Consider the following 25,813-nt stretch of genomic DNA (forward strand, 5'->3'; position numbering starts at 1 on the left):
AATTATGCACATGATTTGCCAGATTGTATCTAGCAGCTTTTTATACTATGTCAATATGTTGACCTATTATGAAGTGGTAAAGAAATAAATTGGAATCAAGTGTTTAGGGATAGTTGTGATAATAAAATGAATTTCTAGTAGCAACAGATACTTTTCTTTGGTATTAAAAGAGCAAGAGGCAAAGCAGTAGAATATAAGAAGACCTAAAAACTTTTTTTTAAAAAATGAATATAATTACATTAAAGAATATTAAAGCAACCATGAAAAAATAAAAGTAAAATTGAAATAGTGTCCTATCAAAGAATCAATTAGAAGTGAATAATGAATCTAAATTACTGGACAGTTATGGTCTGCCTCATATTATCATGTATTCATTTATGATTCTCTTGGGGGGAGGTCTCTAAATTTACTGCTAGCAAATTCTTGCCTCTTTTTTACCTTAGTTCAGTGTTTCCCAAGCATGTTTCTCAGAATGTAAGAGCCACAGGATGCTCAGATGAGGAATTTAGTCAGAGAAGTTTAGGAAATGTTACATATATGACATATATTAACATTCCAGACACCTTGCTTTAGAGACACAGGAAGAAGTAGCAGTGATGAGAATGGGTTAAAGAATGAGGGGGTATAGTTGAGCCAAGATAGATTTTATGGGTCACTTCAAATATTTGCAGAATTGCTGATATACTTAAATGCCACATTCATTTTTCAGTTTGCAGAAACATCAATTAAAAAATGCTTTGTGTCCTTTTGAATTATATAGTCTGTCAGAATTGTTAGATTTTTCTGCATGATTTTTCTATTGAACATGTATAATGTCATTTTGAGACTGTGGAAAATATACATTCTGGGACTTTTTTTTTAATTCATAGAAGTTTTCCTTAGAGTGAAGCAACTTTAATTGAAAAGGTCATTGCTCAGAAGTTGCTGATTCCAGATTTTTCTCTCAAATATTTTGAGAATTATTATTGTCACTTTTAATAGTGATCATGATAAAAGTTTAAAGTAGAAATTTATAGCAACTATATTTCTCATTTAGTCTATCACACAAAACCATATATTTAATTTCTTGTCAAATGGAAGACTTTTGGATGTTATTAACTTGAATGTGACACATATTATCTGTCCTTTATCTTTCAAAACTTGGAAAAGAGGAATTACAGTTTGAAAGCTTTTGAGATGTTGTAACAAGGCAAATGGCCTCATTGATGCCTGGGCATTTGGTTTGTTTTATTTATGCTAGAACATGGGAAGATTTTAAACCTAAGATTTGTTGAGAATTCCATTTCATTAATATTTCTGTGTTAAATGCATAGTATTGAACTGTCAATGAAATATGAGACATTTTACCCAGTGACATTTTAAATGAATCTCATTGTAGGGGAAGCCTGTGGGAACACCAGATGCTGGAGCTTATTTCCGTGTGCTGGCAGAGCATGGAGTAGCTGCCTTGTTTACAGCGCCGACTGCAATTAGAGCAATCCGTCAACAGGACCCCGGGGCAGCCTTGGGGAAGCAGTACTCTTTGACAAGGTGAATGGGATGCACAGTGCAAATTACATTAAAAACTGCAATCGGAATGAATAACTGAACATTTTATTTTTTTCTTGCATGGAAATACCTCTCTTGGAAAGAGCCAAAAGATTCTGAATGCTATTAAGAATGACTGTTTAAACATATCTTTGAAATACTTGGCATTTTAACTACATTTTTTAAATACCATATCGTGTTTATTTCAGTTCAAATATTACCAAAATATTTTATTTTAAAACTACCCTGCTTATATTTTTTTAAAGTAAACTGCTGACTGACTTAAAATACACACACATATATATGAGTATATACACATACATACACACGTATATACACACACATGCATTTGTCTTTTGAAAATAAAAGAATTGTTTACATAGAGGAAAATATTCGATTTCACATATACAGATGAAACATGAAAATTATAGTCTATATTATCTTTGTTGAAAGAGGAAGGAAATTATTTTTTTATTATTTTGTGATAACATGTTCTGAATAGGTTAGATATTTTCGTGCTGGCTTATTGACATCCATTTTAGTTTAATGATATGTATATTCAAAGATAATTGTAGCAATTTGTATCTTCAAGGCAGTTTCCAGCATGGATTCTCATTGAACCTGTTTGAAATAGGTCACTGCTATCATAAACTAAACGAAGAAATTTTATAGTTTCTTCAAGTCAAAAAGTGTGTTTGAATTAAATTGGTTTGAATTTTTTAAGTTAAATGCCAGATGTTATGAATTTTATGTTGTTATGGCCCAAAGAAGGAGTTAAGAGAAATATCACACACCAATTGTAGATGTAAGCAAGAAGCTTTCAATTTGGGCACAGTTAGTGGTTTTACTTGTTTCTTTTTCCTCCTTTTTTTATTTTATGAAAAAAATAGATTTGGATTTACATCAAAATTTATCTATAATCTAAAGATTACACTTCATTAAAATAAAAGGTATTCATAAAATGAACCCTCTATTATAATATTTCTATTCACGCTCTATTTGTTCATTCATTTACATTTCAATTTAGTTTCTTCCATTTCAGTCAGAAGGATAGAAATATAGATTTTGGTAAAAACATCTGAGGCTGTGTACAGTTTTCATGTCTTAAGACGATTTAAGCTAAGGTCTCTCATTTGCAGCATCATCATCTTTTCCCATTTGTATATAGTTTTGAAATGCTATCTTTTATTGTGAAGGCAAGAACTGTTTCTAATTTGCCTAATGTATAAAGCATCAAACAATACTAAATGCCTATTAAATCATCACTTATCAAACTAATACACATAGACATGGAGCATGAAATTTTAGCATAAAAAAATTGCAATAAATTCTCTCTGTCATGCCCCTTTGTCTTTAGGCAACTAAATTATTTATGATGATGTGCACACATGTTTTTAATAGATATGTAGGATTGCAGACAAACTCTACAAACACCTTCAATTATTTAAATTACTACTAATAATAAATGCAAGCACTTACTGAAAATCTACCATGTGCCAGGCATAAGCAGTTTTTCTCGCTTTGTCATCACAATAAGTAGTAATTGTCATTATCTTCACTTTATAAATGGGTAAGATCAGGCCCAGAGAGTTTAAGTAACTCTTTAGAATGAAACACTCAGGCAAGGCTCACATTCTTAACTAAATACCACAGTATACTCTTCTTGTGAGAAGTAAATTAGGAAACTAACAACCCAGATATTTTTGTCATTCATGGGATAAAAGCAGCTTTTGCTTTCCATATATTTTCAGTCTATTTAAATAATACCTTCATTGAACTGTTTTGATAGATTCTCGCTTGTGAAATAAGAGAATGTTAAAAGCAGAAGAGATCTCAGAAATCGAATTATCTCATTTCAGAAACAAGGAAACTGGGGTCCAAAAAAGTTAAGTTTGGGTTAGAGACAGAATTAAAATCAGAACTCAAGTCATACAACTATACTTTTATATTTATGTTCAAGACATTTCATACTTACTGAATTGACTTTTGCTAAATATTATGATTTCAGACTCATGATTATTTGCAGAATTTCTCTTTTTTTTCTTATAAAACATTTCAAGAGATGAATTTTTCTCTTTAAATGTGTTACATATCTTATGAAAGATTGTTTTAAAATAAATTTGGAGATTTGCCAAAAATTTTATCTCAAAAACAAATTTAAGAGTCTACTCTGAAATAGAGAACCAAACAGAATTATAAATTCATTTTATCATAAATGACTAGAGTTTGGAAAAATAGAAGTTATCTAGTATAATCATTTCATTTAACAGTTGAGAAAACTTTGTCACAGAGAGGTGAGATAGCATTCCCAAGATCGCAAAACTACTCTGAGATGGGACTAGGCAGTACAGTATGGTATTTAAGATTCTGACCCTGGAGTTAGACTCTGCATTCAATCTATCACTTACTGGCTGTGTGACCTTAGGAAAATTCCACAGCCTCTCTGTTCTTCTCTTCCTTTCTTGCCCCTCTGCCTTCTCTTCCCTTCCTCTTCCACCTCCTCCTCCTTCTTTTTATGGACTATAAAGATAGTAATAGTAAAAGAATATAATGAAAATAAAAGGTATATAATCCACAATAAACACTTGAAACAGCTCTTAACATAGACTAAGCCTTAGCTGTTATTAATATCTCTGCTCTCTAATTCACTGTTCTTTTACATTCCATCATACTGGTTTACTTTCCCATGATTTTCTAGTTCAGTATTAATCAAGTTAGAAAAAATTCAGTGCTGGGATTTCCATTCAAGATTTCACAGTACCTCATACTTGATGCAGCGTTTCTTTTCCAATTACATAGCAATGAGACCTAATACAAAAAAGAAAACGCGGAGCATCAGAGTTGATAATTATTATTATCAACTAATAATTTTGTATTAATTGAGTTGAAAAATAAAGTAAACATTTCTATGGACTAGAAATGAAATACACTTGCAAAGTGATAAGGCCGGTTGTAGTTGGATGGATCCCAGATAGAAATGCCATCTGAGTATTAAGCAGGTTAAATATAAGTAAATTCTCATTGGACATGTCATTTGGAAATTACAGAACACAAATTGAGGCTAGGTGTAAAGCAGGCATTGGTAGAGCAGTAGAAACTCAGATACCCTTACTTCAGTGGTGACATTAGAGCCAGCTCTGTGCTTGAAGTCAGGCTGGGGTGGTGTTCCTCAATTAGGAGAGGCTGATAATAATGGTTCTCAGTTGTTTTCTGGGACTGTGACTCAGACCAAGCTTTGGTCCAGGGGCCTGCAAGCAGAGACTGAACAAAATTGCTCACCTGTCATCTTGGAACAAGATCTATGATGTTTTCAGTACCACTGTGGATTAATAATTCTGGACCATCATTATGGCATTGGACCTCTGGGGAATAGATACATCACCCACAAAACCATTGAACAGAAAAGGTGAGCATAGGAGAGCGAGGAAGAGATAAAAATAAAAACAAAGAACTTCTTTTTCAGAAAAAGCCAGAAAAATAAAATTCCAAAACTCATGAAGAACTCTAATGTTAATAAAATCAACAGCTAGAACATGAGTTCTTTCCAGGTGAGATTAATTTTGTAATATAGTCAAATCAAACCTGAAAATAAGTATGTTAAAAATGATCAAAGTCATGAAGTGATTTATACAAAATTACTAAACATCCATTGGGCATGAAAGAAATAAAAAATGCAATGAATGGTGTAAACTAAGTAAATAAATAAAATAAATAGAGGGCCACAAAGACTTAAAAATTACGAGATAGTATTGAGAAAATTACCCAGAATGCAGTACAGAGAATCAAAGAAGTAAAAACTCTGAAGGAACAGTTAAGAGACTTCTAGAGAAGAATAATAAACTACAAATACATCTAATAAGAATTTCAGAAGAAAACAATGGAAGAATTGTTAGAAATAATCCTTGGAGAGCCAATAATTGGAAGTGTTACAAAATTGAAGAAAGTTATGGATTCCAGATGGAAAGTGCCATTCAAGTACTAAACAGGTTAAATCTAAGGAGATTCTCATTTGACATATCATTTGGATATTGTGGAACATAAATTGAGGCTATAGATAAAATCTAATCAATTACGAGAGGGAATCAACAGAGCATCAAAGAGGAAAATCAAACTGATGCCAATAGATTTTAGTTGACAATTGTGAAAGATCTTTAATGTGCTAAGGGAAAATTGTCAACCTGAAATTTTTAACTGAAGACTGAGGGCAAAATAAAAAAATGTTTATGCGGACAAAACTAAACGAACTTAAAATCCAAAGACTTTCATGAAAAAAGTCTGGGGGAATAATGTGGGACACAAAAAATAAGCAGCTGCAAAAAACAGTGAAAGATATTGACTTCATGTAGTTAGTATAACAATTATAATGAGATACTGTATTTAAACATAAAGCAAAATTAATTTTGTTACTACAAATGGTGGAGAGTTTTTCCAAAAGGTAATTTGAATTTTCTTGAGGGGAGCAGTAGAAGAAAGTAGAATGAAGGAAAGATGGAGATAAACCACAGGGACATTGGTGGCAAAAAATAATGATGTTCTGTCATGTGAACTAGAAGGTGATGAGGCATCACTGAAATAATCTATTTGCATTTAACTTCTGTTGGCACAAGTGAAGAGTAATTTTCACTTGTTTGGTAGTTTGTGGACCTTGAACAAAACATTCATTTTAGTTTCCTTCTGCCCTTACTTTATTACCTGAAAATTTTTTGCCAGAATTTATCTTTAGCATTTTATACATTTCTGTTTATCTTCCTATACATTTGGACTAAAATTAATTTGATAACATTACTATTTTTCTGTTTCACGTTGTTTGATTTTCACCTGCATTTGAGTCTTAAATTGTACTCGGTTTTATATAGAATTAGGAAAATGTATATAGGTCTCATTCCCATTAATTCCTCCCTTTTTTTCTACTCTGGATATTGTATATTATCTTTTTAGGATTATACATTTGGAAGTAGATTAATTTTTCCATGAGTTATCAACAATATCACCCATATACTTATTAATCTATAATAACGTAGGGTAGCACTATCTAATAAAACTGAGCTCTACAATATGGTAGGCATTAGCCACATGTCACTACTGAACTCTTGAGAAAGATTAATACTAATAAGAAATTGGTATTTTTAATTCTGTTCAATTTTAACGAATTTAATTTTAAATAACCAGAAGGGCTTAATAGCTACCATATTGTACAATGCAGATATCGATATGTAATTAATGTGGGTAAATTTAATCTTCAAGAAAGTGTAAAATAACTGTAAAAAATGGCTAATTTTAACTTACATAAAATATATTTTTAAGCAAAAATATGGTTTTGAATTTTCAATATGGGCATTTATCTCTGTATTATTTATAAAATAATGGCAAGATCATTAATGAGAAATTTAACTGATGAAAAGCATTTTTTTTTTGTTTTTTGCAAGCTACTAGTGTTCTTTGAAAAATTACGAAGACAGGCATTGTCTTTAGGCTTGAGTTTATCTTTAAATTATCTTATAATTTATCTTTTAATTATAGATTTATACTTTTTTTCTTTCAGTAATGATTTCGTTATAAAAATATTAAATTGGGTGACTCCATAGTGTAGTGGTTAGCACGTCTGCTTTACATGCGGAAGGTCCTGGGTTCGCACCTCAGGTGGAGCCACAGACCATACCCGGGGTGCACCAGACCATAACCCCTAAGTGCACCAGGTCCTCCGAGTGTTTCAGGCCTCCCATGTGCACCAGGGTGCCGGCTGGGTGCATGCAGCGAGCGTGTGGGAGGAGATGCCCCGCCTTCAGAGATCCAGTTCTTAAGGGGAAACTGCAACATCCACAGGTCAGGGGTGGAAGTGGCGGATGGGGGTGGGGGGTTTAAGGAGGGGAAAAAAAATAAAGCTATTAAAAAAATATATTAAATCACATGGCATGGTTTTGTTTATGATGAGGAATTAGGAGTTAAATAATATTTGATGAAATATTTATTAAAAGATTTAAAATAGTTTCATTGGTCATGTCCTAAATCTTATCTTTGTCTATAATATCTTTATGTTTGTTAGTATTATAAAATTGGGAGTCTGTAAAAATAATACAAGGATAAAAATAATAACTTTGGGGGCATTTTTAGGACATTTAATACAAAAATAGATTGATAATTTCTAGTGTATTTAAGGAAAGAAACCATTTATACTATTTTGACATTTTTCAAAATTAACAATAATTTCAAAAATTTTCCTCTTTTTTTAGTAAATAGTAAAGTGATTTTAATGGAAATAGAAGATATTTTCTGACTTAGAAAGAAGCCAGATAACACTTTTACCATTCTTTAGAAAATACAAACCTTTCTATTTTGCTTTTTAGTGCCAGCATGAGGATTGCTACCATAATAGTATTAATGAAATTAAAATCTAAGGAAAAAAGGAATAGAATTATAATGCCAAACCATAAGAATAAATACTAAGTTTTAAGATCTGTAATGCTGAAATTTGCTATCAGATGAGAACTCAATGCTAATGCATGGTTTATTATTATAATCAATTAATTAATTTATTGTAGTTTATTTAGCTGGGAAACAATGCCAAAAATTTCATTAAAACTTATAAAAATGCTGTTAATATCAAGGTATTAGTTATTTCTTGATTAGCCAAAAATTATTTTGTTGTGTGCTTTAATTGAAAATATTTTGCTTCATTTTTATTAATAAATATTTTTGAAGTTCTATAGCTTTAGTTTTATATATAAACTGAACATACAACTATCTGGACTATCTAGAACTCTTTGAAGTAATCTGTGGCTTGACAGATGACAGAAGTGTGGCCTCTGAAATCTGTAAAACTCTTTTGGTTGTTCTTTGCCTCTGCTGTCGGAATCAGCCAAACCTATCACTTTATAAATTTTAATGCAATGTCGGAATCAGCCAAATCCATAATTTTATAAATTTTAATGCAATATTGGAATCAGCCAAACCTATCATTTTATAAATTTTAATACAAAGTATTTAAGTGCATAATATTCTTTATTTTTTCTCAAACAGAAAACTGTTAGAAATTTATTTTTGCTCTTAAAGAAAAGTTTGAGGCTAATATGTTCTATTACATATGTGCTATTGATGAAGAAAGAAAGTAGAAAAGATACAGTATGCTCTAGAAATACCTTCAATGAAATACAAAGAATGGCTTCTTTTTTAGTCAGTTGGAAAACCATTTCTGAAACCTCCTGCAGTCGTAAATGGCAAAAATACAAAAATGCTAATATGTTCATATCTGTGTGTATATGTGTGTTCTTTCTGTTCTTCAAATCTCCTATGATATTGTACAACAACAATAAATATGATATTTTAAGTTAATCTAAATTATAAAGGATGTATCCATTGTCAGTCATCAACAGTATCTGTTTGGCACAATTTGCAGAAGCACCAAAACAGTGGAACTATAGACATTTTCATTCAGTCTTTCCTGCTTCTACAATTTGTCATGGATACCTGTGTTTTCCTCCTAATTATGTTTTCTTAAATTTTACATTTATTTAAGATTAAGTATTTGAGTGTTTGGGTTTTTATATTTGTTTGTTTGTTTGTTTATGTGTTGGTTTTCTTCTTCCAATGATATACAATGTATTTCTAAAGGGATTTTCAAGGAAATGAGAATAGCCATGTTGGAATCAGACACATTGTTCAGACCTCCTGAAAAATTCTGTCTCCACCTCTGCTTTAGTTCCCTGGGGCGGCCAGGATTTGGGTCCTCACCACTCTCCAGGGATGTAACAGCCTCCCAAAGCCAGGCCCCTGGCTCCTTCCCAAAGCCAGGCCCCTGGCACCCTCCACACCACTGCCAGTGGTGTCTTTCTAAAGCAAAAATCTCCCTATACCACTCTCCTGTTTAAAATCCTTAATTGGCTTTAATTAGCTTCTCAATGCCTTCATGATGAAATCCAAATTCCTCAGAATGTTCTACAAGCCCCTTTTTGATGATGCCTCTCCAAAGGGCATCGCTTGTTCCTCATTTGCCCCATAAATGCATAATATTCTGAATCACAAGTTTTCTAAAACATCAGGAATCCGTTTTAATGACACAGTTAAAATATCTTTATATTTTTCAGTTATAGGATTATCAGCAACATAGCATTTATAATTTTAATTTTGTCTTGTTTTAACATGGGATCTAAAATTGTAGATGTATCTACCTCATTTTATTTATTTATTTATTTTTCTTTTTTCACCTCATTTTAAACTTCAAAACTTTACACTAATCTCTCTTATATTTTAACCTACTTTTAATGACTTAAGTATTAATGTTTCATTCTGCTATAACAGTTCTATCCAATGAGTCATAACTGATAATCCAAATTTTAATTTCAAGCAAGTTATAAATGAAAACATGTTTGATTACCTGAAGTTTTATCCCAAATTGCAAATTTGTATATAGTAATTATCTGACTTTCCTAGTCCCTGCTTTGTTAATTCCTTAGTGAATTTCCTAGGAATAGGAATTTTTATCCCAAATTTCAAATTTCCTATATAGTAATTATCTGACTTTCCTAGTCCCTACACTAATTGCTCTCCCATTCTCATCCCTTTTATCTGTCTCACTTCTTTTTTCTCAAAGGTTTAAATATTGCCCTAGCAGCCTAGTATACTTTAAGAGGGAGCTCACCAAAGTGACTGATCCATATTATTCAAATGGTTTCATAGCAAAGACTCTAATAGATATTTTTCTGGTCTGAAATTTGAAATTATGCTTCTGTCTTTATTAAGACTTCTAAATTTTACCTTTGGTACATATCTTGTTAAAGGATGGCTCCTTGATAATTTTGGATATGTAGTTGGAATATATCTCACTAGGCAGCTACTCAAACATTATTTTTGACAGTGCACCACACAATTATTTGAAGGCCTATAACTATGCCAAATTATTAAACCAGATCAAACCCCATATTATGCAAAGCCAATGTGATAATTGTCTTTCTATAGAAGCATTAAGTAGTAGATTACCTTTGCTACATTTATTGGCACATGCACACCCCTACATGTATATGCATACAGATCCGAGTAAAAAGAAATTACTGACATAATTGTTTGAAGAGGAACTGTGTATACATTAAGTTAAAAATTTTCATCATCCTGGAAATATATACTTTATTAAATTAAAATTTTTCATCATTTTGGCTAGTGTAAGAATTCTACTGCTTCTTCAGAAACTCATGTTCTGATTCTGAACTGTCCCATTTGGTGCCACTAGCTAATGTGACCAATAAAAATGAGACTAGGTATGAAAAAGACTAAACTATTGCACTAGTAATATTTATGTTTATTACATGTTGCAATAATATTTTTATATACTTGTCTTGATAAAACATTTTAAAGTTAATTTGATCTCTTTGAATGAAGCTATTAGAAAATTTTAAAGTACGTATTTCTTGTATTTGTAATTCACATTACATTTCAGTTGGATAATACTGATTTAGGTAATCTTCATGAATCCAATTAAGTCATTCAAAAAATAAGATGTTGCAATAAAGTAATTTTATTTCTTGAATATCTTTATATTAGCAAATGGTGATCCTTTTTTCTCAAAACCTGTTGAACAGTGATAACATTACACTGAGTATTTTACGCAAATTTACTATAGCCTCCTTTGACACCCTAATATATAGATAGCCTCATCTATAGATGAATATTATCACAAATAATTATCAAGTGGTAGAACTTCAAGTGTAGAAGTTATTTATCAGTGATTCATTTATACTTGAAAATCAGTTAACATGTTTTCAATCGCTTGTTTGCAACCAGGATTTTCTACAGAAGTATTGAACTGTAATTTTTTCAACTCTTGAGGCCAAACTGTACCTTTGGAGTCATAATAATTTATAAAAATTAGGGAGGATGTTAAAGTTGATCCCATGAGAATTTGATCATTCTGTCCGTTTAATTGTCCACCTTCTATTAAAGTTCATGCCATCTATTTATGACAAGCACCTTCTCTTACTCTTCAGAGCTCTCTTCAGCAACTTTAGGCAACAAGTCATGGAATTCTTCTCTACTTTCAATTGTTACCATCCTTGGATGATTTTCATTTTCTTGACGATAAATTCTTCTGTCAAACACACTTATTTTTTCCAGTGTCTTTCAATGTTAGATTCTCTCTCCTACCACAAACACTATCATCCTTCAGAACAGACACATTTTAAAGATCTCGAAGTCTGAAATTTCCCTCTCACAACTATATTCTCTTTTCTGATTTTACAGTGCCGTTGCTTTCACTTTTTTTTTCTTCTAAGACTTCTAATTTCTTTCCCCACTATTTTTCCTGGTATTTTTCTCCACCATGGTTATTCCTACTTTGTTTCCCCATTTCTCTTGCCTGGCCTAGATCCACCATATATTCCTTGTAGCATTGATTTGCCATCCTTTCTTTTTTGTACTACACTCAATCTGTGCTGTCTGTACTTAGCCTCCTAGAGTGCTAATTGAGTTTATGAAAGCTAAGTGGCTAATCTTTAGTTCTTTCACTTTTAGGTTATACATTTAAAATTTCTTAAAATAGCTAGAACTTTTCTCTCTTCAAGTCGCTGTTCTTTTGTCAATTTCCACACTCTTACAAAACAACATGCCTCCTCTTTTACTCAGAACAATGAGTCAAGCTGACATAAATTTTACCAGCCCCCCACTTCAGCATTCTAAGCTTCTAGAAATATTTAAATATCTAAAATTCCCAGGTATTTTGACTGGTATTTAGGTACAAAGATGAATACTTCTAAAGAGCTCACAGTCCACTGTGGGAAATAGATAACAAACAATTATAGAATGAGATACATGTTTATAGCAGAGAGAAGAAATACAAAAAAGAAATCTGTGGCTACATTTTTCTGGATGGGTAGGCAGATTTTCACTTGTTTGTTCTTTGATGATAGTAAATTAACTATACATATATTACTTTTTTTTGACAGGTCACTGGGCATTGAGAGTGAAAGAAAAATAGTCATTCTCTCAATGAACCATCAATAGCATCAAACAAATTCTATTTTTTTATTTCATCTTTTTAATTTTTTGGCCTGGTGCTCCCTGCCAAAGATTCCACATCTCTAAATAACCTTGTATTCCTTGTGATAAGAGCCTTTTTAACCTGGAAGGCCATAATGGCATTTACTTTTTAATCACCTATCTTTCCTATCTGTCCTTGGAATAGGGGAAATATGTGCTAGGAATCAGAGTAATCTTTACCACAGGAACTTGTGAGAAGAAACAAGTGCATAACATTTATGAGCATATTTATCGTCTTAGCTGATACTTGAGAGTGTGTTTTTGTGTATAGACCTAAGTAGAATACAATGAAACTTGAAGCTAAAATTAGCAGAGATAATGTCAAGGAGGAAAAGACTTTTCATCTTTGATCGTTAAATGAATATGACAGATACAAAGATCAACTCAATTGCTCTTTTCAGAACTGAGATGTTGTAGCTGTGAATTCCACTTTTGAAGTAACTGTTCAGTGCTGCGATGTACATTTGGGTCAAAACAAATAATACCTCTCACCATTTTACAGTATGATATACTGGTACTATGACTGTTTTCCTCTGAGAGAATTAATGTGATTAGATTTCATAATGTTCCAAAGAATGTAGATGAAATTATTTAGATTTATTTTCAAGGAATAATTTGAATTCACCTCCCTCTTACATTTAGGTTTAAAACATTGTTTGTGGCTGGAGAACGATGCGATGTAGAGACCCTGGAATGGTCCAAAAAGGTCTTCAGAGTACCCGTCCTAGACCATTGGTGGCAAACTGGTGAGCATTTTCAAAGCATGTACATAAATATTGCAGGAATGCTTAAAAATGCTGCAAGGAATGGAGGAAATTATGAACTCTCACCATCTAGCACAAACTTAGGATTCAAGTGGTCTGATTTCAGCAGAAATAGGCATTTCTTTGATTATCCTAATGTTAAACACATCTTCATAAATGACATTGATGCCACCATTCTCTTGGTCCCTAGGTATAAAGCACTGAAGACCTCTTTTGCTTTTCCTCCTCTTTGTTTCTTACATCCAGTAAGTCACTAAATCTCAGATTTTCCTTTGAAGTGTCTGCTGGATTCATCCCACCTTCAGAACTCCCACTGCCTTTGAGCTGTGGCAGCCTCATTATCATCTGCCCTGATTTAAATTATCCTCATCACTCATCTCTCTTCTCTCTGTTTTTCTATACATTCTGCACACTGCTCCATGAGTAATTTTTTTTTAAGCACCGTCTCTCTCGTAGAATTTCCTGTGGTTCTCTGGCTCACTTCTTGTGTTCTATAAAATTTCATCTCTTCTGTGTAGCATTCAAAGGCAGAAAATGTATTTTTTTTCTCTCTCTCTCTCTCTCACACACACACACACACATACACACACACAAATACACACACATTTATTTATTTACTCATTTGGTTTATTCTCTAATTTCTTCCCACTAAGTGATCCTTGAGAAACAAATTGTCAAATTGCCATATTAAGTAGATAGAATATAAACTTTGGTACAAAAACAAAAGTTCGGCTGTTTCTTTTGAGGAGTGATTGTGTACATATGTAAAAGTATGTCGATGACCTGGAATTTGTTTTCCTCCTTACCGAGTGTAGGGATTTTTTTGGGTATCCCTCTAAACCACTGAAAGTAGCTATGAGAACCTTGTCCCTTCACATGTACATATTTCAGTTTGATTCTACTTAGAACAACAAATCAGATCAATTCTTTTATATTAGTGTTATCTGAATTTCCATCTGAGCAACTGGTGCAGAGTATCAAATTTGGATTAAAAATAAAGTTTCTGTGCAAAAATTAGGTCTGATTTTTAAAAAGGATTAGAATCTAGACGATCAAGTGAGTGACAAAAAACAGAAGTTTAGTTTTGATATTTTAGAACTCTTTGATACTGATAATTTTACTTATATTATCTTCTTGGATATTGCTCTTTGGAAAAATGTATTTTCATTTGTAATATGAAATGGAAAATAAATGATCAGAGCAGAATATCTGTTTCTTAAATAAGATGAAAATCAGAAAGAGGTTCAATTCTCTTTAGTTTGATTTGCTAAAGGAGAAATTTCTTATCTAAGTTTAGATTTGTAAGTATTTAGGAGATAATACTGAATTCGGAGAAAGAGCAATGCTGTGTAGAAATACATAAAAATAAGTAAAGAATTATTGCCTCAGCAAGAAAGAATATTTATAGAATTTATAAATTTTGTATTCACCAGGAAAATTCTAACAGTTATTTCCTGAGCACAAAGAGAAAAATATCTTCTTACCTTTGAGATGGTTTTTCTTTCCTGGTCAAATGGAAGGATTATTTCTAACACAGAAGGTACCTGACACAAATGCTTGCAAAAGACTTTTGTTTTTTTCCTTCTTAAAGTTGCATATGCTGAAGCTTGTTGAAGGAAACCAACATGTTAATAAATAAGATTATGATTCGTTTTACTTTTTATTGATATGTTCGTGCATAACAGCCTGTGCAGATGTATGTAGTTAGTGCATTCAGGCTTACAGAAAGCTCACTGAAGCCTGAGAAACAAGCATATGAGGTCTCTGGTGGGTACTGAGTTTCACTGAATCCACAATTTTTTTAAAATATATTGTTCAGAGTGAATTAATAACCACATTATGTCAGTGTGCTGTCACTTTAATCAGATTCGAATGGCTGCTCATTGCTATGGAAAACAGAGTGATTTCTACTAATAATGACAGATTTTTTCCATCCCCCCCATTCAGTTGTGCAGCATTTGATATTGTGTCCAATTTAAGTACACAAATGCATGCATATAGATATGTAGGTAGGTAGATAGCTAGCTACCTAGGTAGTTTTATACTTTATAAAAGAAATTCATCCTAGGTAATGCAGATATCAGTTACTAACAAAGTCTAGTGAGAATCTTTATTCATTTTCATAGAAGAAATCAATTCATTATTTTCAAAGCTGTATGTTGTGGTAATTGTGAAGTGATACTGAAGTTTAACATTTGTAACCCTTCACCTTTCTTTCTTAAGGGGATATCAAAATAATTTTAAATTGCCAGGGGAAAAAAGGCAAGTACTTTGTGGGTTACTGTTAACTCTTAGAAAAAAGAAAGACAAATTTAATATTTCTAGCACATTCATGAATTTCTTAGTGTTTTACATACCAACTAGATGGTGGAACATTTCTCCGAGAAGTATGCCAATAAAAATTGTTAAGCTTTGGCCAAAGGAACACTTTTTATTTCAAATTTCAGGTTTTCTACAGTCTCTCTTTCTTGTTATTGACTTAGAAATTGATTTTTTATACAACTGCATACCTTTATGAACCTTCCATACGATGTATAATTTATGGATCTGCTCTCTGATTACATTAATATATGTATACACGAGCTGTTTACAAACTGTGATGTATAATTGGAATTAGCAAGAAATGTGTTAAGTAACTAAATTTAAGAATAAAACTTGATTAGTTCCTGTGACTTGGGTTAAGAAGGCACACTGTAGTCAGTACATTTTATTAGCATATTGGTTTTGTTACACAGTGAAATTTCTATTAGTAACAATGACTTTCCGTTGACTAGCATCCTCTTTTGGCCCATTAATATCAACTTTGATGTCTGAGTTGAATAATAGCTAAGATTCTAAATTGAGACCTAATCCACGGAAAATTCAAGAACAGATCGATTCCTCATAGGAGCATTTTAATAAAGAATTGTTTCTGTTCAACACCACTGAATCATTAAGCTCTGATTTTGGATTATTATAATTGTAAACATTTTATGTGCTTATAAAGGAAACTGGTCTTGTTAAGTTTAAATAGGCAGGTTGTATCTATTTGATTCATAAATCTGAATAAAAGACAAATTGTTGTCATTTACCCAGATGTTTTATCTTCACAGTAACTTATCATAAGATGATTGAAAACATCTGGATGGTTGACCAAATTTTTAATTTTCTTTTTTGCATAGAGAAACAGAGATGCTACAATCACAATTTAAAAAGGGAAAATTAAGAGAATAGATAATGTTCCATTAAGATATGGTAATTTATATGCAAAAATACAATAGAACATCATTATCCTCAGGTGCACCATCACCAGATAAAACACTGTACTGTTATAGATCATTTTTAGTACTAAGAATAGCTTTTCTAGAAATCAGACAGGAAGCACAGTTTTAGAAAGGAAAAAGTGTCAGTTCAGTGCATAATGTTCATTGTAAGAATTTTTTGTCTTTTAGTGTAAAAGGACTATAACTGGTTGTTTTTCTTATGAGTGAATGACCAAGTAAAAAAAAATTCCATTCTTTAAATTTCAGAGACTAACTACTAAAACCTAAACACAGTAGAACTCACTCCTTTTTGATGTTTCTTTCTTTTCTTCCTGAATTCTCTTTTCTCTCTCTTTTGTCCCTCCCTCTTTTCCTCTCTCCTTTTCTTCCTTTCCTCCTTATTTACTATATGATATGGTACTGGTTTAGAAACAATTGCTACAAAACAGCTTAAGGTCACATTTATTAATGTTATTTAATACTGAGTAAAAATACTTTATTCTTTCACTTATTATTAGTTAAATTAAATACAACAGGCTACAAAGTTAGAATATTCAAGTTCCACAATGGCTTTTATAAGGGACAACTTGGTAAAGGGTTTAGATCGAAAGAATTCATGATTCTTTCTACTTGCTGGCAGTACGTATCTGCGTGGTTCCCATCAGATGATATGGAGCTTACATTGAAAGTGTTTCAAGTATCTTTATGCCCAGTAGTGATGAAGTGATTGGAAAGACTTAATGACCTTAATGACCTTGAAGACTTAATGACTTAATCAACTTGAGCAGCTCAGGGTGATTCTGTTGTTGGTTTATTTGTTTTGTTTCCATCACTTCAATAGAGGACCAAAATTCTTCACAGAAGTTTTAAAAGTCTAAGGAGGGATTTCACTGAGAAAACTTAGTCACCTAAGGGATTGAGACATTGGTGACAATTGAAGTTACTGATCTTACTTTATCTGCCTCCAGTCATCTTTGTTGAGTTCTTATATCTTGGAGTAACCACAGTATTTCTCCCCCTGTTTGATTGAACTACAGCAGTTTTAATTGCAATTGCCAGTTCTGAAGCAACTATATTCTATATATAGCCTAAATCCTCCTCCTTTGAGGAGGAATCTGATAATTCTGGATTTTATTAAAGTGGACCTGAAGGCCCCAGCAGATTCAATCACGCCAGTTTTTAAATCAAAATCATTGATCCTAAAGCGCACACGTCTTAATACCATAATATTAAAATGTGTCAAGGCTCCTTGATGTGATAATCCTTATTTTCGCAGTTTGGTAGGCTATACTTCCTGAGAAAGGACAACTGGGACAGTAGTGTTAACTTTAAAAATCGGTGAGGCTGACCCAATTCAGTCTTTATCCTTAAGTCTATCTGGAAAAGATTCATTAGCCCAGGATTTTTAAAAGTTATCAATACATTATATTTACAAGAAGCAAAACTACAAAGTAGAATAATTAATTATAGTTTAATAACAGTTATCCTAAGCAGAGATCTCTATGGGAAATGATATGGTCTCAAATATAGTACTATTAGTCCTTCTAAGGAAACTAATTGTGAACATTTAGTCAAGATTTGAGGATTCTGTTACCCTTGCATTCTCTGACATTCCATATTCATGCATCTGAGTTGATATAATTACTGCAGAAAGGTTTCAATCTGTCAGTCTGTAGTTCTAAGTTTAGTCTAGAATAGGGAGTTTTCTTCATCCCTGGAATTCAACACTGGAAGCTTTATGGCTCTTGTTTCTTCTACCTATTTAAAAAATATATATATATATATATATATTTTACAACTATGTGCTAGACGTGTGACTTTCTCCTAACTTAAACATACTTAGCTTGTGTCTCTTGCAAAATCCTGTATATTTTCCTGCAAAATGCCTTCCTAGGGCTAGCATGTAAAAGGCTCTATATGGCTGACATAACAATGAGGAAAGCATCTTCTTGGTGACTTTACCTTAAAGACTTTATTTAAAACCTGTTCTCTTCAGTTTGGGTGCCAGTAGCCACTAACTAACCTTCCTCTGGCTGCAGATCTTAGAGTAAAATATTTTGTGTGTAACCAAATGCTGCCGTCCTAGGTTTTGCTTTTTAGCTTCTTGTCATTCCCTGCTTCTGAGTTATTTTGTCAAATTTGGACTATGGTGGTAGAGTTTCATTAAAGTGCATGCCTGTATTTTCAAAGACAATGGATTGAATCAGAATCTTGAAATGTGGCATTGTGGAACTCAAAGGGCTGGGTTGGACTGGACTGCAATGCCACCGCCTTATGAACTGGGTTGTGCAGGATATACTGTCTAATGCTTCCAAATAGTAGAATGCAGAGTCTTTAGTCATATGAATGAATCACTACTGCTGCATTTTTTCTTTTCTCGGTGTAATGGAAATAAATATACCTTTTTTTTCATTCATGGAAGAGAAAATTTATATAGTTTAACATGAGAAGTTGCGATTGGGGGAAAAACACTTTTACAGACACAGTGTCATCTTAGAAATGTTCAGCTAGCCGTGCTGACAGTATCCATCTGGCGAGAGAGAAAAATGTCGTGATGTCATCTTTGTTGCCTAGCAACCACAATTTTTTTCATTTAGAGCAGTCTTTGTTAGTATAAAGTAGGTAATTTTTATTGATAATTTGATAAGCAGGAGCTTAGAGGTAAGCTATGTGAATTTGGTTGTTGAAGGAATAATCTTTTGTCAAGTGTAAGGTGAGCTTGATGAGGCTTTCTCTTTTTGAAAGTGATTAACTGTTTACAAATTGTTAATCTGTCAGAAAATGAATTTCCCAAGTCAAATAGCAGTCATTGAATCAGACGTTTTCATCTTTATAACATTACGATGTAGAAATAACTTCCAGTTAGGGCGTTTTAAAAATATGATTACTATACAGGAAGTAGTTAGGATAGGTATAATTGCTTTTTAGAATCTTTATTTGTGCCCATTGTTATATTAGAAGTAACATTTTGGCAAGAGATGAAACACTGGGAAATCAATTAAGAATATAAAGTTGGTTTGGGCTTTGAAATAACATATATTCTAATTCTCATGACCTTGGCAAGAACCACACTTAATTCACTCTAGAAAGGTGAAAATATGTCATGTTTTTGTAGATCTTTACAAGAAAAAGAGTTCTTAAACCATCTCTTGACAAACTTTACTGTCTGGAAATTTGACTTCCTTCCGTTGTGTTTAAACTCCCATACTGTGGATCTCTTAGCCTAACAAAATAGTTCCCAGTTCCTTTTTTTTTTTTCCCGGTGGTTCTAATTTGGAAAATAACAGGTGACTATTCTTCTTGGAAGTCAATGTGGGTCGTGAAAAATAATGCTGAACCCTAATAGGACTGTGTTAAAATTCCTGTTCAACCTCTTACTCTGTGCCCCAGGCAAGTCCTTGATCTTCTGCTCATGCTTTTTTCATGGTCTTGTAGGAAGCCTGAAAAAAGTGAAATATGTACAAACAATGCAACAGAGTTCCTGGCCTATAGTAACACTCAATAAATATATTTCCTTTTCTTTCTATGAATAACCCTTCATGAATACAAAGGCCATTTCAGGATCCTGGTCTGTGGGTAATCTAGACTCAAGAAATCTTGGAATATAGAAACTCAAATTATAAATGAGAAAAAGTAATCTAAAGAGTTTAATTTCCCAAAGTCAACTAGTTAAGATTCAAACTAGAACTCTCATTGTCCTGTGTTGTCCAGAGTCCTCTTCATATTTCTTATCTTGTGCCTTTGTTAATTCAGCATTCTTATCTATTCAACGCCAGGTTATTTATGAGTTTCTCCACAGGTAGAGACAGTGTGCTGGTGATGGAGTGGGATAAGACCAGTGTCTCACAGTTTGAATTAATGGTCTGCTTCCAGTACAAAAAGTTAGGCTGCTTAGAATTAAGTATTCTAAACTATAATCGTACCATCTCGTGAACACAAAGATTAAATTGATTTTCTTTCACTGGTACATCTCACTGTTTCTGCTTTCTTTCTGCTACCACCATTCAAGTTATTTATAGCTAACTATATAGATTCAGAGGTGGAGAGAATGGTTTCTTTACAAATTGCTTCTATGCCCATCGCGATGCTGTAATTAATATGACTCAGCAGTACCAGGCTGCTGAATTGATTTATTTCCAGGACTTCAGCTCTCTGCATGGGCCACCAACTTCTAAATCTATATTGCTTAAACGTAGTGTTTCTAGAACCACAGTGTGGGGCAGAATGGCATATTTCCAGATGCCATAGGAGCTTTTATTTATAGAGCTGGACTTGTGAACCTGCCACCATGTTACTCCTCTTAGCCCTCACTCACGTCTACTTTTCTTTCTGTGTTATTTCTTATTTGAGAGCCAAAACTTTAGGGCTCTTTTCCCATATCCAAACAATCACCAAGACCTTTTGATTCTGAGTATGACTCAAATTTGGTCTCATCTTCCACTATCTCTCACATGCATCAGAATACCAACGTTAAGTGATTTCTTGCTGAGTTGGAGTCCTCAGTTTACTGTTCCATTTTGCAACTAAAAAGGTTTTTCTGAAATGCAATTCTGAGCAAATCGTCTCTGCTAAAACCCTCTGTGTCTCCCATTGTTCCCAGAATAATATTCAGATCCTTTAACATGGCACAGAGGGCACGTCAGGATCTGCCTCTGATTCTCTCTCTCATACTGTTTCTTATTATGTCTCTTAGTCCACCACCCACCCCAAACGTTGCTCTGCTGAATAACTTGCAGTCAGTCCCTTGATGGTCCAAGTTTTCCACCCTTGAGCATGCTGCTATTTTTATGGCATATCTTTCCACTCTGAACATTCCCTTCCCCTCAAAAATAAGTCTTTCAGTGAGTAGACTATATTCAATAAATATTTATTGAAGGACTGACCTTTGAACATCATTCTTGGAATTAGAAAAGATTGTAACAGAATTATAACAGTAGCATACAGTTTTTTCTCTTTTCCCTGAGTCTTCTATTCTCCTGCTAAATGGTTCATTTTAGGATTGCATTCTGTGATTTGCTATTTGTTTTTGAAAAACCCTGATCTTAACAATGGAAACCAGAGCCTAAAGTCCTGTAAGAAATATGTATTTACTAGTCAGCAAACATTTCCTGAACATAAAATGTCAGGAATTGGACTGTGTTCGGTCTTGCTGATGCAAATAATTTTCAAGTACACAGTAAGAACCTGATTTCAACTGCAGGCTAAGAAAGTTTTTTCATATAATTGTATGTACAATTCTTTTTAAGAACTGCACTGATTCTTTTTTCAAAGATTTTGTAATGTTTTTAATGGTGGGCGTTCCAAGTATCTATTACTGCGTAAAAAAAAAATACTTCAAAACCTAGTAGCTTAAAACAACAATCATATCTTATGATTTTGTGCATCAGGGATATGAGCAGAGATCAGCCAGGGATATTTTGTGCTCCAGGCAGTGTTGGTTGAAACAACTCACATTTTTAAGTGGTGAGTGGGCTGGTCTGGTGGGTCCAAGAAGGCTTCACTCTCTTGCCTGGGAATGGCTGGAGGGCTGGTTGCAGCTAAGTCTAGTAACAGAAATGCCTGCAAGTGGAATTTTTGTCTTAGAGGATTCAGAGTGGGCTATCTTACCAGACAGCTGAGAGGTTCCAGAAACAGTGTTATAAAATTCTATAGGCCTGTACCTAAAACAAAGTATCACTTCCACTCTTTCTATTAGTCAAAACCATCAAAATGTAACCCAAACGAAAATAGAGAAGATGTGGATCCCATGTGTTAGGAGGAGCATTGAACAAATTGAGGCCTCTTTACTACCCACCGTGGGCAGCTTCCAAAGTTGTGATGCAGCCTTTGGACTGCTCGACATGGCATACCATTTACTCACCATTCGGAAATAACTTTTGTTAAAATTTTAATGTGCATCTTGTCCAGATGTTGATTTTTGCTCAATGTATTGTGCATTAGGTTTTACAAATTTTCTAAACAATATTTTGTGATAATTATTTCCAATTAGATATTTTTCTATGGTGTTTGAATGGTTCATTATTCCTTAATGTGGAATAATCCCTATTTTTGGACAGTCTTCTAAGCTTTAATATAAACAATACTGTGATAAATGTCCTTGATGCTTAATATTTGTGAACTCCCACAAGTATTTTCTTGTATATATATCCCTCAAAGTGAAACAACTGAGTTAAAGGGTATGTGCATTTTTAAGGGCTTTTATAATTGCCAAATTACCATTCAGAAATGTTTTATTGATTTATATACCCATTAACACTTATATAACAAAAGTGATCATCTTTCATTTGTATGAGCTTTCTATCTCCCATGTACCACCTAACTGGGCCCTAGTTTTCAGTCAGTCTAGTGAATTCTCATATGAATTGGTTCCTGATATTCAGGAAGCCACAGGAATCTCTTTCATTAACTGGCTATTCTAATGTAGCTTCTGTCTGTTCATGCATTTCTTCCTATGCATCTCTCTCAAAACCCCAAATAAAATAAACCTAGTCTATGATCATGCCACCCTGAACACGCCCGATCTCGTCTGATCTTGGAAGCTAAGCAGGGTCGGGCCTGGTTAGTACTTGGGTGAGAGACCGCCTAGGAATACCAGGTGCCGTAGGCAAAAACAAACAAACAAACAAACAAATAAATAATAAAAAATAAACCTTAGGTCATAGAACCTAAGTGATGAGCAAAAGTTTAAGTAAACCTTATTTGCGTTGTTGTGATTCATTAGCTTCTTTGTTCAAAAGCCTCATTAACTTGAAACATCACTCAGACTAAAAGCGTATGGTCTTACGAGGATTTCAAAGTAGTTTTACATGATCCGTCTCCTCATTACCTCTCTGAGCTTATTTCCTATTAATACTTTCCTCATTCATTCTGTCTCAATCATACAGACTGCCTTACTGTTCCTCAAACACTCTAGAAATAAAACTATCTTAGTACCTTTGCACCTACTGTTCCTCCTGGATTCTTTGTCCCTATATATATATGTACATGACACATGTCCTCACTGTTTTTCAGGTCTTTACTCAAATTTCACCTTCTCCTAGAAGTCTTCACTCAATCTAAAATTGTATCACATGCCCTGTCTGTGCTTTCTTATATTCTTCATGCTTATCACTTATTAATATTTCATTTGTTTTACTTTTGTGTGTTTTCATTGTTTGTCTCTCCAACCAGAATGTGAGCTCCATGAGGGTAGTCATTTTGGTCACTTTTGTTTATTGCTATATCCCTAATTCTAATGATAACACCTAGCACATAGTAGCTGCTCAATAAATATTTGCTCATAAGTGATATATACTACCATTACTTCCATTTGCAAATATAAGAGACTGCATTCACTCTCTGTCACAAGGATTTTTCTTCTTCTGAGACACAGTCTGGGTGATTTCTGTTCCCTTCTAATCCTCTTTTTTCTATATGAAAAGTGGTACACATGACTTCTTTTAAAAGAACTATGCAACCAGGGCAAATGGTTTAAAACTTCTAGGTTAGGGCAAATGGTTTAAAACTTCTAGGTTAAGGCAAATGGTTTAAAACTTCTAGGTTAGGTCTCAGTGCATTTCATCTGTAAAAAGAATATTCTCTTTTCTTCTATTGGCTTGTAATTGAATTAAATGCAATAATATAAACAACAGGCAAAAAATATAGATATAAACAAAAATTAGCATGATACAGGGCATAATTTATATTTGAAAAAATATATATATTAGTTCTCTTTTCTTTCTTTCCTTTAGAGTTACAAGTTTTAAGGAAAGTTCACTTAGGTAACAACTCATTAATGCAATAAGGTGGAGTGAGGCAATCCAGTTACAAAAAAAAGTGAAATGTCTGTATTAGCTTCTAATGTAGTATAAATATAAATATACCAACATAACTTATTCTTCACATCCTTCAATTTTCTGCCATCCTCTTCCTAGTTTTCTCGTAGTTAAAGAAATGCTGGTGAATTTCCAAGCATTATGTTTTTCAAAGGTTAGTTATCTTTAGATTTTTCCAAATGCAGCATCCTATTCTGTTCTTTAAAGAGAGTGTTCTGGTTTGTTTTAATATAGCTGTTTCCCAGTCACAATGTGACATCCAGATTTTTTGTCTCCCTAGATAACTGCTAGCCCGTTAATTGTACCCTGGACAGTGAGAAGCAGAGGTTTTTAGAGCATCTTTGAAGTAGGACTTAGGGAGTCCTTAGAAGTTTGGTTAAGGGGGCTATAGCATGCCTGCGGGCTTTCCCTAACCTGAAGCTTTCTTTGCACGTGGACGAGCCCAAGAGCCATTCTGTTTGCATGAATCACAGGTGTGTGTGCTTGCTGTTCAGGTGGATTAGTTCTTGGGCCTCAGGACATTCGATGTATAAAGATAGAAAATCAAAGTAGCTGTAAAAACCATTATGGTCTTTCTCATCCACTTTTGTCCTAAATATGGCTCCTCATTATGCTTAGAGTCTTAGGAACTGTCATTTTTTTTTTTTCTTGATTGTATCCTTGGTATGTGACTACCAACAATTCTTTATCTAATCCTCTAAATGAATATCAAAATAAGGTCAATAAGATACTCAAATTACTAATGTTCGAAGGAAAAGTTTATATTATCTAAGTAAGTGAATGGATAATCCTATTCACTGACCTGAAAATTCAATCAAAATAATCATATAGAAGAAGATGCTTTTCATGTTGTTTTATAATCATAAACTCTAATGAAACAATTGAAGGTTAAAAGATTTTATAATATGTAATCACTATAGAAAGATGCTTAAGAATCTCAGGAAGTATATATGATGTCAGCTTACTTAGGCAGTAAATATTGATGGTGCTTAACTACTCCTTTCTTGTGCTGTTATTTAAGACTAAGCTTTATTCTCACTTCCTCTTCCCACACTCTGTTTCTCCCAGAGTTCTAGGAAGAGCAGAGTGCCGAACTTTTTATAAGAATCCACACTAACATGAGATGAAACAGGGTGTAGTTACAGTTTTGTTGTTGGAGTTCTTTGTTTTTCTTTTAGGCAGCAAGTACTAGAGGCAATGGAAGGTACACTTGTAGGGTCCAGAGCCATCTGTTTACTAGTTGCTGACAAGCCTTAGAGTGTTGAGGAACACCTGTGAACTTCAGATGATTGGAATGCTCCATTGATAAACTAAACTTGAGAAGATATGCTTTTAAAAGAGCAAATTTACTTTAGCATCCGCTTCCCACCAGAGTGGGAGGGAGAATAGAAGCATCTTCCTAATGTGACTAAGTACCTTCTGTTTCTGTTGTCATCTTACTCTG

General features: G+C 33.3%; 1 protein-coding gene and 1 pseudogene across 2 annotated transcripts in view; both read left to right on the top strand.

Annotated features, from left to right (window-relative positions):
• The window catches only part of ACSS3 (acyl-CoA synthetase short chain family member 3), a 150,511-nt gene that overhangs the window by 86,842 nt on the left and 37,856 nt on the right, over positions 1-25,813 (top strand). For both annotated transcript variants that reach the window (XM_039838932.1, XM_039838931.1), the window contains 2 exons: positions 1,379-1,530; positions 13,192-13,295. In XM_039838932.1, the coding sequence (XP_039694866.1) occupies positions 1,379-1,530; positions 13,192-13,295 (256 nt within the window). The remainder of the gene's footprint in view (positions 1-1,378; positions 1,531-13,191; positions 13,296-25,813) is intronic.
• LOC120583548 (uncharacterized) lies at positions 23,044-23,162 on the top strand (annotated as a pseudogene).

This window comes from Pteropus medius, unplaced genomic scaffold (assembly GCF_902729225.1).
Source record: "Pteropus medius unplaced genomic scaffold, Ma_sr-lr_union100, whole genome shotgun sequence".
NCBI lineage: Eukaryota > Metazoa > Chordata > Mammalia > Chiroptera > Pteropodidae > Pteropus > Pteropus medius.